Raw genomic sequence first — 16,050 nt, 5'->3', positions numbered from 1 at the left:
AAGCTTTCTGCTCCTTTCTCTTTCCTTTCCCTTTGGGACTTCTATAATGGATATCTTGATCTGTTTGTTGGTATCCCATAAATACCTTAAGTTTTCTTCATTCTTTTAATTTTTTTTTCTTTTTGCTCCTCTGATTGGATGAATTCCACTGTCCTGCCTTCTACTTTTCTGACCCTTTCTTCCACTTGATCCAATATGCTTTTGAACCTTTCCATTGAATTTTTTAGTTCTATTATCATATTTTTTAGCTTTGTAATTTCTGTTTGTTCCCTTTTTGTATTTTCTATCTCTTTGTTGAAATTCTCACTTTGTTTATGTATCATTTACATAATGATGCATTTTTTTTCCAAAGTTTTATTTAAGTTCTAGTCAACATATAAGGTAATAATATTCTCAGGAGCAGAGTCTAGTGATTCATCACCTACATACAACACCGAGCACTCAACACAAGTACCGTCTCCAATACTCACCACCCATTCAGCCTGTTCCCCCGACCACTCCCCCCTTAAACTCTGTCTTCCTCCATCACAGTTTCCCATGGTTTGCTTCCCTCTCTCTCTCTCTCTCTTTCTTTTTTTCCCCTTCCCACATGTTCATCTGTCCTGTCTCTAATTCCACATATGAGTGAAATCACACAGGTTTGGCCTTCTCTTCCTGACCCATTTTGCCCAGCACAATACACTCTAGCTCCATCCATATCATGGCAAATAGCAAGATTTCATTCCTTTTGATGACTAATAGTCTATTGCATATATGTACCACATCATCTTTATCCATTCATCAGTCGGTGGACATTTGAGCTCTTTCCATACTTTGGCTGTTGTTGATAATGCTGCTATAAACATCAGGGTACATGTACCTCTTCAAATCTGTATTTTTGTGTCCTTTGTGTAAATACCTAGTAGTGTAATTGCTGGATTGTAGGATATTTCTATTTTTAACTTTTTGAGGAACCTCCATACTGTGTTCTGGGGTGACTGCACCAGTTTGCATTCCCACCAAGAGTGCAAGAGCGTTCCCCTTTCTCTACATCCTTGCCAACACCTGTTGTTTCTTGTGTTGTTAATTCTGATAGGTATGAGGTGGTATCTCATTGTGGTTTTGATTTGTATTTCCCTGATGATGAGTGATGTTGAGCATCTTTCCATGCATCTGTTAGCCATCTGGATGTCTTCTTGGAAAAATGTCTGTGTCTTTTGCCCATTTCTTAACTGGATTATTTGTTTCTTGGGGGTTGAGTTTGATAAGTTCTTTATAGATTTTGGATACTAACCTTTTATCAGGTATGTCATTTGCAAATATCTTCTCCCATTTTGTAGGCTGCCTTTTAGTTTTCACTTTGTTTATCCCCTGACCTCTGTGACCATTCTTTTGAATCTCTATCAGGATATATCATTATTTCCATTTCATTAACATCTGTTTCTAGAGATTTATCTTGTTCATTTGTTTGGAACATAGTCCTGTTCATTCATTTTACTTGACTTTCTGTGTTGGTTTCTGTACATGAGATAAAGCAGTCACATCTCCCAGTCTGGATAGAGTGGTCTTGTGTAGGAGATGAACCTCATCAACCAGCTTGGTCTGAGCTTTTGATTGGCTCTGAAACCTTTGTGATTGCCTAAGCCCCCTTCTTTGTTCTTAGTGGCTCCCAGTAGTTGGGGGTATGCCAAGACTGGGGGTATGGCCACTTATCAGTGTCCCAAAGGGGTGGGTTAGTTTAGCATCTAGATACAGCCTGATTGGAATTTGGACTCTTAGGCAGCATATGGCAAAGTCTGTATGTAATCCCTTTCTGGGGAGAAACTGGGAGAAGGATGTTTTCCCTGCTCCCTGTGAACTCCTGGACCCAGGTGTATAGCTACAGGGGGCTGCTCCTGCAGTCACTGAGAACTGCTTCTTTGTTTGCTACACTCCTGTGGGCCTCATAAATGCAAGTTCCATTGGTTATCAGAGACGGGTGATCTCAGGACCTGTCCTTCAGTCAGCAGCTACAAAAGCTGGGGCACCCAGATGTGTGTACAGGCTGCTTCCTGGAATATGCTGGTAACTTGGAATGGGCTAGATAGAGAAGGCAGGGGAGGTGTCCATCAGCTTTCTTGTTTCTGAGGTATTGTAGCTAGCCCCCAGATGTATGCAGCTGGATACCTTCCAGGAGAAGACTATGAGATGGGTGTTTTTGCCTGCTCCTCTGTGCTGAGCCCTTTGGGGATAGCTGCAATGGGTTTTCATGCACCTGTTAATAACTGCTGCTTTGTTTGCTGTGGTCTTGTGGGACTCACGGATGTAAGCCTCATTGGCTTTCAGATCTAGGTGTTTTGGAGGCCCATCCCTCAAGTGGGAGTCTTAAAAGTTAAAGTTAGGGTGCTAAGTGTGGGTCCAAACCCTCACTCTTCAGAGAAAAGTTGGGAGTTCCCTCCTGCTTATAGGATGGTGTGCCAAGGGTGGGGTTTTTGGTTAGAATGTGTCTCAGCCTTTTCTGTGTGTCTCTGTGTAGATATTTTCTCATTTGCTTGATATGTAGGAATCAGTCAGCTAGTTTCTAGATTTCTTACAGTGGTAATTGCTTTGTGTGTAGTTGTACGTTTAGTGTTTCTGTGGGAGGAGGAGAATTCAAGGGCCTCGAATGTCACCATCTTGGTTGACTTACCTCCACATTTTCTAATTCTATATTCTATTTTAAAGTGCCTTCATTCTGGGGCACCTGGCGGGCTCAGTGGTAGAGTATGTGACACTTGATCTCAGGGTTGTGAGTTGAAGCCCCACGTTGGGCATAGAGATTATTTATAAATAAATAAATTAAAATTAAAAAAATAATAAAGTGCCTTTATTCTAAAATAGTTTAGGGTATTATGGAGGGTACTTGTGATGAACACTGGGTGTTATATGTAAGCGAAGAGTCACTAAATTCTACTCCTGAAACTAATATTACCCTATATGTTAACTAACTAGAATTTAAATAAAAACTTGAAATAAAAACAAAAACAGAAATAAAACAGTGTATTGTAGGTTGCAGGGTGTGTGTGTGTTTTGTTTTTGTGATATTTTTTTCATTTTTTGAGATCAGTGTCTATTATCCTAAGGTAGCTTATTTAAGATACTGTGATATTTGTTGTCACTGAAATTTGTGTTTCTAGGTGATGCATACTCAAATTTCTAAATAAGAGACTTAAAAGAGATACATCCTGTGTATTTTTACCCTTTGTGTCATTTTGGAATAATTACTAAGTGCCTTTGTTATAGCAAAGAGAATTAAGTGAAAGCAACTTTACATTTTTTTTATTTAAAAATTTTTTTAAGTTTATTTATTTCTTTTGAGAGAGAGAGAAAGAGCAAGCAAGGGAGGGGCACAGAGAGAATGGGACAGAGGACCTGAAGGAGGCTCTGTCCTGACAGCAAAAAGCCCAATGCAGGGCTTGAACTCACAAACCATGAGATCATGACCTGTACTCAAGTTGGATGCTTGACTGACTGAGCCATCCAGGCGCCACAGCAACTTTACATTTTTAATGTTATTGTTTTGTGACTTGAAAACATTGGTAACATACCTTACAAATTTGTAAGGCTGAATTCTTTTGAATACTATTTAGATAGGTTTGTTTTCTCCAGGTAGAATAAAGACTTGATCAGTGCCTCAACATAAAATATTGAGTTGTAGAAATGCAGTAAATACTTGATAAATGAATGAGACATTTAATCAGGAGAAGGGCTGTAGAAAATATTAATAATCTAAAAATATAATGAAAAGTATGGGATTCAATAGTGAATACTAAGTACTGTAAATTATGGTTTGTTTTTAGGTGCTAGAGAATCATTACTCTCGGTCTCAGAGTGGACCTGACATTGTGAGTGATTGCAAAACAGATGCTGGCTGTTCTGTTGCAGTATCCACTCAAAGTGGGACTGATGAAAGAAATGATCAAAACAAATCTCATCAAAGTATGTTGAAGTAAGTTTTTGATTATACATTCCTTTTCAGTTGATGATACCTATTCGATGGTGTTTGGCTTAAAGTCAGGAATTGAACCCTTGAAAGGTAAAGGAATGAGCATTTCTTTGAGTCATAGAGGAGGAAGTGAGTATTTTCTGAAGTGCTTTTAACAATTCATTGCAAAATGTATTTCTTCCCTGTTGATCTAGCTTACATCTTCTGAGAAAGGTGCTAATTCTCCTGAGAGATTCTCTTATTATATTAATTGATTTCCTGTGTCAGAGGATGCTGAGTTAATCACTTCATCCATTTTTACATATGAAGCAGTGTATCTCTGAATAACAAGGTTGAGCCTTTAATAGCAGGAAGATTCCTTTGTGAGAATGGCAAGTGTAGATAAGTTGAAATTATTTCAATTATTTGAGTAAATAAAAATGGGGATGTTTAGTCATTCATTGAACAAACTTTTATTGAGCTTCTACTATGTACCAGACATGGTTAAAAAACAAAAGACTATAAATATTAAACCTAATGTTCCTTTTCAGTAAACTGAATCAATTCAAAGGAAGCTTTTTGTTTCTAAGAATGAATTATAATTTAGCTGCCTTATTTTTGTCAGTGGAATACCAACTGAAGCATTCAATCCTGAAACAAAGGAAACCAAAGATAAGATTATTTCTGTTACTGATGATACTGAAAAAGAATTTATAGATATTGATGAGGATCTTTTAGAGGTAGAAACATGTAACCAAGAGGAAATGGAAATACAGCTATCAGACAATGAAGGTAAGTTCATTAATCTTTTTATTTGGCTTTATTAATTTGAAGTTGGTGAATGATTATCTGGGATAACTTATTTAGTCTTCTATCTAAATTAGTATGTTTATAATAGCTTAAAACCAAAAGTTAAAAGAGAGTATAATATTTATAAAATGTTGAACATATTAATTCAAAACCCGAATTTATAATTCTTGGGCCTTTTGCCTTGCTTATGTAGTTATCATGGGCCTCTTCATTTTGTGAACCAATTCTATGAGCCTTTCCTTGGCAGTCTTTGTTAAAACAGAAACTCTCAGAGCCTTAGCATGGCGTTAAGTATGCTTATCTGAGGTGTTTCAAGGCTCATCTGGGATTCACTTGAAGAGAGGTTGTCTCCATGTGTTTTTAAAGAACATTTTATAAGGGGGTTAGAAAACATTTCTGCCATTATACATGTTTCCTGTAATATTTCTGAACCTTCTAAAAAGTAAACTGGTTTTTTTCAAATGGTCCCTTTTCTCTTCCTCCTTGTTTCCCTATAGAAGTTACCAAAGAGCCTATTGGAAATCTTAAAAGTTCCCATATTGCCATTTACATGCAGACTTTACCGCAGCATTTAGAAGAAGTAAGTCAATAAATAGTGGATAATGTTATTTAAATTATACTTATGTGTTTTTGTTTAATGCATCCAACCAAGGCTACAATCTTTTTAAAAGTACATTGTGGGTTGTAGAGAATCACCAGGCATGCAGCATTTTTCTTTCACTGAAATCCTGTCATTCATAAGATGTCTAATAATTTCAGGCAATGAAAATTTTATTTCATAAACTGCTTAGCAAATTAATTAAGAATAATGGAAGTGTTGTATATTCAAAATGTACAATTCAGCTGTAATATGCAGTCTTTGCACTTATATCACTTTTATGTATTCTTTGTTTTCTCAAAACTCAGTGCACTGCATTTCCAGGTGGAACACAGACATTTCTAATTATTGAAAAATTTCCTTTAAAAATGCTTAGTTTTCCAAATGTACTTATTAATCATGTAGCGATGGGTGTATGTAATTTACAGTGTATTTGTAAGTGTAGTGTAAATAATTTGCACTGGCATTATTTGTCTTTGTACTTTACTGTGCTCAGTGGCTCAGGGTGATGGGCCAAAGGTAGTTCACATGGTTAAAAATCTGATCAGAGCAGCATTGGCAGTTCATTTTAATGTGTGATTTCTCGCTTGCTTTTAGACTGTTGTTACTCCGGGCCAAGTGGCTAATGTGAAACTCCAGACACCTAAGAGAGTAATACCTATTCATTTGACCTCTTTTTTTTGGGGGGGGTACTATTTAATTTTAACAGCATTCCACAGGAGAGGTTCAGTGTCCAAGGGAAGAACCATTGGAGACATGTATGAAGAAAAAATCAACTGGACAGAAAGGGTAAGGGGGAAGAAAGTAAGGAAGTGATTATTACTGTCTTGTTTACCTCAGTAAAAGAGGCTCATTGCTCTTAAGGATTCATCTGGGATTCATTTGATGAAGAGGTTATTTTTCTCCTAATTTGCAATATAAATTTTATGGTGATATTGTGTTCCTAGTGAAATTTAACTTCAATTTATAGCAATGGTAAATTCTGATCTTTAGTAGATGTTACAGACTTCTAAATCTTGGTAGAATGAAATAAATGATATCTAAAGTGGCTTTTGTTCTCCCATCATGATTAGCTTTATCAAAGTAAAATATAGCTGTAAATAGACCAGAGTTTGTTCAGTTGCTAATTAGGGAAACGCCTTGTCATACTGGTTCCATTTTTGTTGGATCAAATGAAGAACCATTATGAATCAATATGTGTGTATAATTGTTTACTGTTGTGGTATGATTACCTCACACTATAGGGCTATTCTGCTGGCTAGCATATAATTGCTTCAAGGAGAGCTAAAAGCAATTTTTACCTGTTGCAGGTGGAACATTTCTTTATTTTTAGAATTTTTGAAGTTTTAGAATTTTAGAACTACCTTGGGTAAGAGAGGCAACATGATTAGATTTTCTTTCTCTTCTCAATATTCAAATTTTGTTCATTTCTGTGGACAGTTAGCCAAAAAGATATATTAAATGTGATGTGCCTTTACAAGTAATATAGATATTTCTACTGATAAAAAACTAGTCTTTACAGTTTCCAAATGTATTAGGGGCTTAGGAGTGTTCCTGAGCAAAATGTCTGCCTCTGCCAGAGGTAGAATTTGAGGTCCCAGCTAACCTCATTTTGCCTCATTTCAGACTCTTCTATTTCTCCTGGGCAGTCAACAGTGTTCAAATTATATGTTCAGCTATCCTGACATATTCTTTGCTTTTTATTTGAGTCTGTTACTAATTGCTATGGAGACAAATGTAAACAGACTGTAATTATGAGCTAAGCATTATAGAGAGTTAGAGAATATTTAGACTCTTAGATGGCTGAGCATTAGATCACCTGTACCTTAGAAAATGTGAAGAATATCTTCCTAATCAATTACTAATCTTTAATTATAGTATGATCGAAACCTTTTCAAATCCTGAACACACCGCTACTTATTCATTTTGTGTAGATACAAGTTCAGAAATTTCTAGGTAAGAATTTCTGTATACTTATACCCTTTTGATATAATCATGTTTTACAAATAGATAAGAGAATGAAACAATGCCTACTGTGCTATTTTGAAATAATTACTGAATGTTTTGACTAAAAACAGTAAAATGAAAGCAACACGAAGCATTGAAAGAGGAACGTAGGTACACATTTCTGACACCTTTAAGTTTATTATTGAAAGATTTTCCTCTAGGGACGCCTGGGTGGCTCAGTCGGTTAAGCGTGATTTCGGTTCAGGTCATGATCTCGTGGTTTGTGAGTTCGAGCCCCGAGTCGGGCTCTGTGCTGACAGCTCAGAGACTGGAGCCTGATTCAGATTCTGTGTCTCCCTCTCCCTCTCCCTCTGCCCCTCCCCTGCTCACGCTCTGTCTCTCTCTGCCTTTCATTAATAAATAAACGTTTAAAAAAAATTAAAAAAAAAAAAAAGATTTTCCTCTAACAGTTGTGTTTCAAAGATATACAAGAACTATTCTAGAACAATCTTTTCTGGAAAAAAAGGTACAATTAACCCTTGGACAATATGGGTTTGAGTCACTCAAGTCACATTACACGCAAAATTTTTTTGATGAATATAGTACAGTACTATAAATTTATTTTTCTTATGATTTTTTTAATATGAAATTTATTGTCAAATTGGTTTCCATACAACACCCAGTGCTCATCCCAACAGGTGCCCTCCTCAATGCCCATCACCCACCCTCCCACCCCCCATCAATCCTCAGTTTATTTTCAGTTTTTAAGAGTCTCTTATGGTTTGGCTCTCTCCCACTCTCCCTCTCTAACTTATTTTTTTTCATTCCCCTCCCCCATGGTCTTCTATTAAGTTTCTCAGGATCCACATAAGAGTGAAAACATGCAGTATCTGTCTTTCTCTGTATGACTTATTTCACTTAGCATAACACTCTCCAGTTCCATCCACGTTGCTACAAAAGGCCATATTTCATTTGTTCTCATTGCCAAGTAGTATTCCATTGTGTATATAAACCACAATTTCTTTATCCATTCATCAGTTGATGGACATTTAGGCTCTTTCCATAATTTGGCTATTGTTGAGAGTGCTGTTATAAACATTGGGGTACGAGTGCCCCTATGCATCAACACTCCTGTGTCCCTTGGGTAAATTCCTAGTAGTGCAATTGCTGGGTCGTAGGGTAGGTCTATTTTTAATTTTTTGAGGAACCTCCATACTGTTTTCTAGAGCGGCTGCACCAGTTTGCATTCCCACTAGCAGTGCAAGAGAGTTCCTGTTTCTCCACATCCTCTCCAGCATCTATAGTTTCCTGGTTTGTTCATTTTAGCCACTCTGACTGGTGTGAGGTGGTATCTCAGTGTGGTTTTGATTTGTATTTCCCTGATGAGGAGTGACATTGAGCATTTTCTCATGTGCCTGTTGGCCATCTGGATGTCTTCTTTAGAGAAGTGTCTATTCATGTTTTCTGCCCATTTCTTCACTGGATTGTTTGTTTTTTCGGGTATGGAGTTTGGTGAGTTCTTTATAGATTTTGGATACCAGCCCTTTATCCGATATGTCATTTGCAAATATCTTTTCCCATTCCGTTGGTTGCCTTTTAGTTTTGTTGATTGTTTCCTTTGAAGTGCAGAAGCTTTTTATCTTCATGAGGTCTCAATAATTCATTTTTGCTTTTAATTCCCTTGCCTCTGGAGATGTGTTGGGTAAGAAGTTGCTGCGGCCAAGGTCAAAGAGGTTTTTGCCTGCTTTCTTCTCAAGGATTTTGATGGCTTCCTGTCTTACATTTAGGTCTTTCATCCATTTTGAGTTTATTTTTATGAATGGTGTAAGAAAGTGTTTCTTCTTACTGCATGTTGCTGTCCAGTTCTCCCAGCACCATTTGTCAAAGAGACGGTCTTTTTTCCATTGGATATTCTTTCCTGCTTTGTCAAAGATTAGTTGGCCATACTTGTGGTTCCAATTCTGGAGTCTCTATTCTATTCCCTTGGTCTATGTGTCTGTTTTTGTGCCAATACCATGCTGTCTTGATGATTACAGCTTTGTAGTAGAGGCTAAAGTCTGGGATTGTGATGCCTCCTGCTTTGGCTATTTGGGGTCTTTTGTGGTTCCATACAAATTTTAGGATTGCTTGTTCTAGCTTTGAGAATAATGCTGGTGCAATTTTGATTGAGATTGCATTGAGTGTGTAGATAGCTTTGGGTAGTATTGACATTTTAACGATATTCTTCCAATCCATGAACACAGAATGTTTTTCCATTTCTTTGTATCTTCTTCAATTTCCTTCATAAGCTTTGTGTAGTTTTCAGCATACAGATCTTTTACATCTTGGGCAGACCCATAATCAGTGAAGAAATTGAATCAGTTATCAAAAATCTCCCAACAGATAAGAGTCCAGGACCAGATGGCTTCCCAGGGGAATTCTACCAGACATTGAAAGCAGAGATAATACGTATCCTTCTCAAGATGTTCCAAAAAATAGAAAGGGAAGGAAAACTTCCAGACTCATTCTATGAAGTCAGCATTACTTTGATTCCTAAATCAGACAGAGACCCAGCAAAAAAAGAGAACTACAGGCCAATATCCCTGATGAAGATGGATGCAAAAATTCTCAATACAATACTAGCAAATCTAATTCGACAGCATATAAAAAGAATTATTCACCATGGTCAAGTGGGATTCATTCCTGGGCTGCAGGGCTGGTTCCACATTCACAATCAGTCAATGTGATACATCACATTAATAAAAGAAAAGAACCATATGATCCTGTCAATCGATGCAGAAAAAGCATTTGACAAAATTCAGCATCCTTTCTTAATAAAAACCCTCGAGAAAGTCGGGATAGAAGGAACATACTTAAACATCATAAGAGCCATTTATGAAAAGCCCACAGCTAATACCATCCTCAGTGGGGAAAAACTGAGAGCTTTCTCCCTGAGATCAGGAACACAACAGGGATGCCCACTCTCACCGCTGTTGTTTAACGAGTGTTGGAGGTTCTAGCATCAGCAATCAGACAACAAAAGGAAATCAATGGCATCAAAATTGGCAAAGATGAAGTTAAGCTTTCACTTTTTGCTGATGAGATGATACTATACATGGAAAACCCGATAGACTCCACCAAAAGTCTGCTAGAACTGATACATGAATTGAGCAAAGTCGCAGGATACAAAGTTAATGTACAGAAATCAGTTGCATTCTTAAACACTAATAATGAAGCAACAGAAAGACAAATAAAGAAACTGATCCAATTCACAATTGCACCAAGAATTATGATTTTCTTAATAACATTGTCTTTTCTCTAGCTTACTTTATTGTAAGAATATAGTATGCAATACATATAACATACAAAGTATGTGTTAATTGACCATTTATGTAATTGGCAGGGTTTCTGGTCAACAGTAGTAGGCTATTAGTAGTTATGTTTCTAAGGAGTCAAGTTATATGTGGATTTTCAACTGCACAGGGGTTGTTGCTCCTACCCCCTTGTTGAAAGGTTAACTGTAGTGGATACATTACTTAAAGTTGCCTATGTTCATCCTCTAACAGATTTCTAATAGTGTATGAAATGCTTTTAATTCTCTCATAGAACAGATTCATCCAGTTCTGTCTTTTAAAATTCTTTTACAGAGACTGCAGTATGTTTTTAGTGCTTAGAAATCTTGCTGAATGGGGTAACATAGCATAGCCTTACTTTAGAAAACTTCGCTGTTACTAGAATTTATCTCTTTGCTACTTTTTGGAAACAAAGGCCAGTAAAGTTGTCTTAAAAAAAGCAAGTCAGTCGTAATGCCTGTTTTTCATGAATTTTCCAAGTAAAGTTTTGTTATTGAGCTTATTAGTATTACGTTTGATAAAAGACAAATATTATTGCTGACAGGGAATGAATGTGCACCCAAATAATCTAACTGCAACTTAATATGTTCTTTTCTTTTTAGAGACATGGTCAATTTATTTGGATATAATAGGCCTGCTCCCTTAGTTTATGAAATCAATTTCCTTAGAAAACATTTGAGTACCTACTGTATTTAAGGAATCATCCCCACATATTTTATTTAAAAAAACCAAAAATTTATTTTGATCTTTAACTTTTATTCCTAAGTAAGCATTTTTGTTAGCATTTAATTATAAACTTTGGGATTTGTTTGGAAATGAAATGTTTATAATACTGTCATTTCACATTTAATGATGATAAAGAGGAGTTTGCTCTACTCATCTTAGAATTAAGCAATTTTTGTAACCCATATTTTCTCTAGTTTTAATTCCATTCTGGATCATTAAATTTAGTGACAAAAAATATTTCTGGTATAGCTAATCAGAATAATTGCACAGGTCTCAAACTCAGATGCATGCAGGGACCAGGAAACTAATAAATGTGTGAACTTTCCTGGATTGTAACACCATAGGGAAGGGACCATGGCTGACTAGACATTATATCTCCCTTAATAAAACGGCATTCATACGAGTCACTGTGCTGATGACAAATGTGTCTGGTGGCTGAAGAGTACACAGTGATAGGCGTTAGGGTTTAAATTTCCTGAAAACTTCCAGAAAGCCTTAAAGTAGAAAGAAAAGGTGATCAAAATATTCAGATTGTAGACAACTAATTTGTTTTTTTTTCTTGATTGTGTTTTTTATTTACACGCTTCCACACAGTGGCCAGATCTCTGCATTTAAAGATCCGTCTTCCTCAGTTCCACCTTTCATATCAAATGGAGTCAGTGTGTCTTCACAAACACCTATGCCAACACCACAGCAGACCCAGAGAAATGAACCCAGGGCTCAATTACCAGATTCTTCAGATTCTGTGAGGCAGATGCTCCAAGATGAAATGTTTAAATTAGTTCAGGTAAGTACATATCCATATAAATAAGTAAATCGACATGTGTGCTACATATGTAAGGGTTTGAAATATGAACAAACTTTTAGAAACTAGAAACGGACAAGTTGAAATTAAGTTGCAGGGTTTCTCTGCTTGGGCACTCAGTGCTCCTGTATTAATTTTTAATAATTGGAGGAAACCTGTATTTTTTTAACCTGTGGTGTTTCCCTACTGGTGTGTTTCATTAAGTACAAATTCTTCTATTGGGCTTGAAGGACCCACAGCCAGTTTTTACCTTCCCTCTTTTCCCATCATACTCTCACGGGTCCAGTGGTTCCCAGAGTGTGGTCCCTGGATCAGGAGCATCAGCATCACTTAGATGTTAGAAATACAAATTCTCAGGCCCCCATTCCAGACCTGTTGAAATCAGAAGCTCTGGGATGGGGCTCAGCAAAGAGTGCTTTAAGTCCCCTAGGTGATTCTGAATCATGCTAAAGTTTGAGAACTAACACACTCACCTGTCCTCATTATAGCTGCTATTAATTTCCCTTGCCATTTAAGCCAGTGTTTGTGCTAGTGGTTCCTAGGCTTTTCTGCATCCTGAAATCACCTTGTCATCTTAAAAAATACTAATCCCCAGATAATCTGATTTTATTGCTGTGTGGTGTGGTGTGGCCGTGGGGATTTTTAAATGCTTCTCAGGTGATTCTAATGTGCAGCAGAGTTTATCAACCACTGGTGCATGCCTTTGCCTTTCACCTAGTCAGCCTTTCTATGGAATTCTTCATTCTTCACCTGTTTGCTAATCTTTGCTTTTTTTTCCTACTGAAAACCTGGTCACAACACACTCATTTTAGGACTTCTTTAATTATCCTCATTTCATCCCATCAGATCACTACTTTATGGTCCCCGGGATGTTTATGTAAACTGCTTTATTGATAGTCCCAAGTCTCATTATGATTTTATATTTCCAGTTGACAGCTTCTTGAAAGCGGGGAGCTATTCTTTTCTTCCTTTAAAAAGAATCTCTCCCAGCTTTGCTTCCTGCTCAGCATTCATGGGTCTGACAGATAGTAAGACAAAAGTATGACTGTTGTGGGAGTGCTTGGGTGTGGCTCAGCCGGCTTAGCCGACTTTGGCTCAGGTCATGATCTCACAACTCTGTGAGTTTGAGCCCCATGTCATACTCTGTGCTGACAGCTCAGAGCCTGGAGCCTGCTTTAGATTCTGTGTCTCCATCTTTTTCTGCCCCTGTCCTGCTCATGCTCTGATTCTATCTCTCAAAAATAAACAAACAAACAAACACTAAAAGTATGACTGTTGTGAAATACTCAGATGATTGTTGTTGATTCTTTAGATTCTTTTCATTATATTTTAAAATGTTTAAATTTTATTTTATTCTAGCTGCAACAGATCAACTTCATGAGCCTAATGCAAATAGTAGGATCATCCTTTGCCAACCTCCCAGATATACATCAACTTCTACAGCAGTCTCAGCCTGTTCGTTTGGTGGGAAGCCAAGTATCAAACCCCACAAGAGGGAGTAGTGATGTTGATGACACCAGTAGAAATTTTAAGGAGAAATCTTTTATTAAGCCACAGTCCATGGGAGAGTATACCAGAGAGCCTGGTGAGAAGAGTCCACACTGCCATAAAGGAATTGTGCAGGATGATCAAAATAGTAATGGAAATGTGCAGGTAATACATTTAAAAATATCATTAAAAATGGTTCTAGTAGCTCAGTTTTTGGCTTTTTGTGATTTGAGCAAATAACTTTTTAGCACTTATTACATTCCACCCCCTTCAAAACACTTTGCACATCATTAACAAAATAAGACTTTTGTAATATATTCTAAACTTACATAATAGCTTTTTTTCTCTTCTAGAATATACCACATGGGAGTATTCCTTTATGTGAGTCAGAAGGCCCACCTCAGAATACAGGATTAACTCCAGCATCTCAAAGCTTACCAACTCCTGCACTGTCTTCAGCTCCTGCTGGAAGTACTGCCCTCTACCTTTTGTCCCCATCTTCTGCCATTCTGAAGACACCTAGACTAATCCCAGCTGCAAAAACCTTCAGACCTGGTGATGGTTTTCCTTTGCTTCAGTTTCAGCCTAAGCATGAATTTAAGCCCCTTTCTTTCCATACAGGAAGAGCCCCACAAGTTCCCTTCAGGCCCCCGCCACAGCCCAGAGAGGCTTGGGGATTATCTGATTCCTTCCAGCCTCCATTGCTACAGAAAGCAATGCACATGACTTCAGTGCCCCATCTGAATTTGAGCCAGTATAATACTGAAGCCACAAAAAAAGCAATGGAGCAGAAGAAATGGGCAGAATCTGTAATTACAGAAATCCCTAAGCGTGTGAACGTGGATCAGTGTGTTGGACATGAAAATTTGACATCTCATCAGGACTCTTCAGTGTTTATAAAACCAGAAAAACTACTTGATGTTAAGCCAGAGTCCCTTGAAATATGGCCTCAGAATTCCTTCGGACTTCCATTATTGCACCTGCAACTTAAGCCTCCTTATATATTTTCCTCTGCCTCAACAGCATCAGTAAAAATTCCCTCAATACCTATGAGAACTGTAGCAGAAGAAAGAAAATACCCAAGACTTTCATTACTTCATTCATGCCTATCCCCGGAAAATACGGTAATGATTGTGGCAGAGTGATGCAAAAGCAGTCCTGCATTTTTCATACCATAAATCCTATACGTGCAATTACACTACATTCCTTTTTTTTTTTTTAATTTTTAAATTTTATTTAAATCCAAGTTAACATATAGTGTAGTAATGATTTCAGGAGTAGAATTTAGTGATTCATCACTTACATGTGACACCCAGTGCTCATCCCAACAAGTGTCCTTAATGCCCCTTGTCCATTTAGCCCATCCCCCCACCCAACACCTCAGTTTGTTCTCTGTATTGAAGAGTCTCTTATGGCTTTCCACATTTCTTTTTTAAAAATAATGCTTCTAAAATTTTTTAAATAAAACTAATGCTTCTGTTATTGGAAATAACATAAAAATCCAGTTTAAAATGGTAATTAGGTATTTTAAAGCTTTTGGATCTGTCTTGTATACCAATACTAGAATTTGTCAGACTTTTTCATAGGTATTTCTTCTGCTCAGACAAGAAATAAGTAAAATAAAATGATCGGTATTCTTGTTCATATGGGTAAAGGTGTGTGTGTGTGTGTGTGTGTGTGTGTGTGTGTGTGTAGAGAAAGGGAGAGCACACGTACAAGTGTGCACACATATATTATTTAACATTCCTAGTAATTGTGATATGATTGCCTTCAAATCTGTTACAGTTTAAAATTGTTAAATAGACCCAGGTCTGTAAGTAGTTGTACATAATGGTGTATTTTTAAAAATTTTTTTTTCAACGTTTAATTATTTTTGGGACAGAGAGAGACAGAGCATGAACGGGGGAGGGGCAGAGAGAGAGGGAGACACAGAATCGGAAACAGGCTCCAGGCTCTGAGCCATCAGCCCAGAGCCCGACGCGGGGCTCAAACTCACGGACCGCGAGATCGTGACTTGGCTGAAGTCGGACGCTTAACCGACTGCGCCACCCAGGCGCCCCAATAATGGTGTATTTTTAAAGTAGTTAAGAGGTTGAATGTTTATAAACCCACAAAATCCCCTTTAAAGTTGTAAGCTTTAGTTTATGAAATTCAAATTGTTTACGCTCTAATTTTTTAAGTCAGTAGTACTGTCTTAGGAAGGTAATTGAAATTCTCTGGTACACTTTTAAGATTTGAAGATAGTACTGGGAAAAGAAATGGTCACTCTTTAGAAGTACTTATCATGCCGCCTTTTTTTCTGAACATATTATGAACAAAAAGGATTAAAGGTACAGAAAAGTAGACATTTTGAGGGGGATTTAAAGAAATTTTTTTTATTAGAACAGTATAATGAACCAAGTTCTATCATCTGACATCAATA

At 37.2% G+C, this 16,050-nt stretch overlaps 1 protein-coding gene across 11 annotated transcripts in view; it reads left to right on the top strand.

The window, feature by feature from the left end:
* The window catches only part of CPLANE1 (ciliogenesis and planar polarity effector complex subunit 1), a 144,773-nt gene that overhangs the window by 69,870 nt on the left and 58,853 nt on the right, over positions 1-16,050 (top strand). For 9 of the 11 annotated variants that reach the window (XM_086677327.1, XM_086677291.1, XM_086677280.1 and 6 more), the window contains exons 27-34: positions 3,798-3,946; positions 4,548-4,714; positions 5,230-5,312; positions 6,040-6,119; positions 7,209-7,286; positions 11,930-12,122; positions 13,500-13,793; positions 13,982-14,752. In XM_086677327.1, the coding sequence (XP_086533453.1) occupies positions 3,798-3,946; positions 4,548-4,714; positions 5,230-5,312; positions 6,040-6,119; positions 7,209-7,286; positions 11,930-12,122; positions 13,500-13,793; positions 13,982-14,752 (1,815 nt within the window). The remainder of the gene's footprint in view (positions 1-3,797; positions 3,947-4,547; positions 4,715-5,229; positions 5,313-6,039; positions 6,120-7,208; positions 7,287-11,929; positions 12,123-13,499; positions 13,794-13,981; positions 14,753-16,050) is intronic. The other 2 variants (XM_086677296.1, XM_086677322.1) reach the window with 1 other exon arrangement.

Source organism: Puma concolor, chromosome A1 (assembly GCF_028749965.1).
Source record: "Puma concolor isolate L17-30 chromosome A1, mPumCon1.1.hap2, whole genome shotgun sequence".
In the NCBI taxonomy this organism is placed as follows: domain Eukaryota; kingdom Metazoa; phylum Chordata; class Mammalia; order Carnivora; family Felidae; genus Puma; species Puma concolor.
The sequence above is the reverse complement of the archived record's forward strand: the minus strand, read 5'-3'. Positions and strand labels throughout refer to the sequence as shown.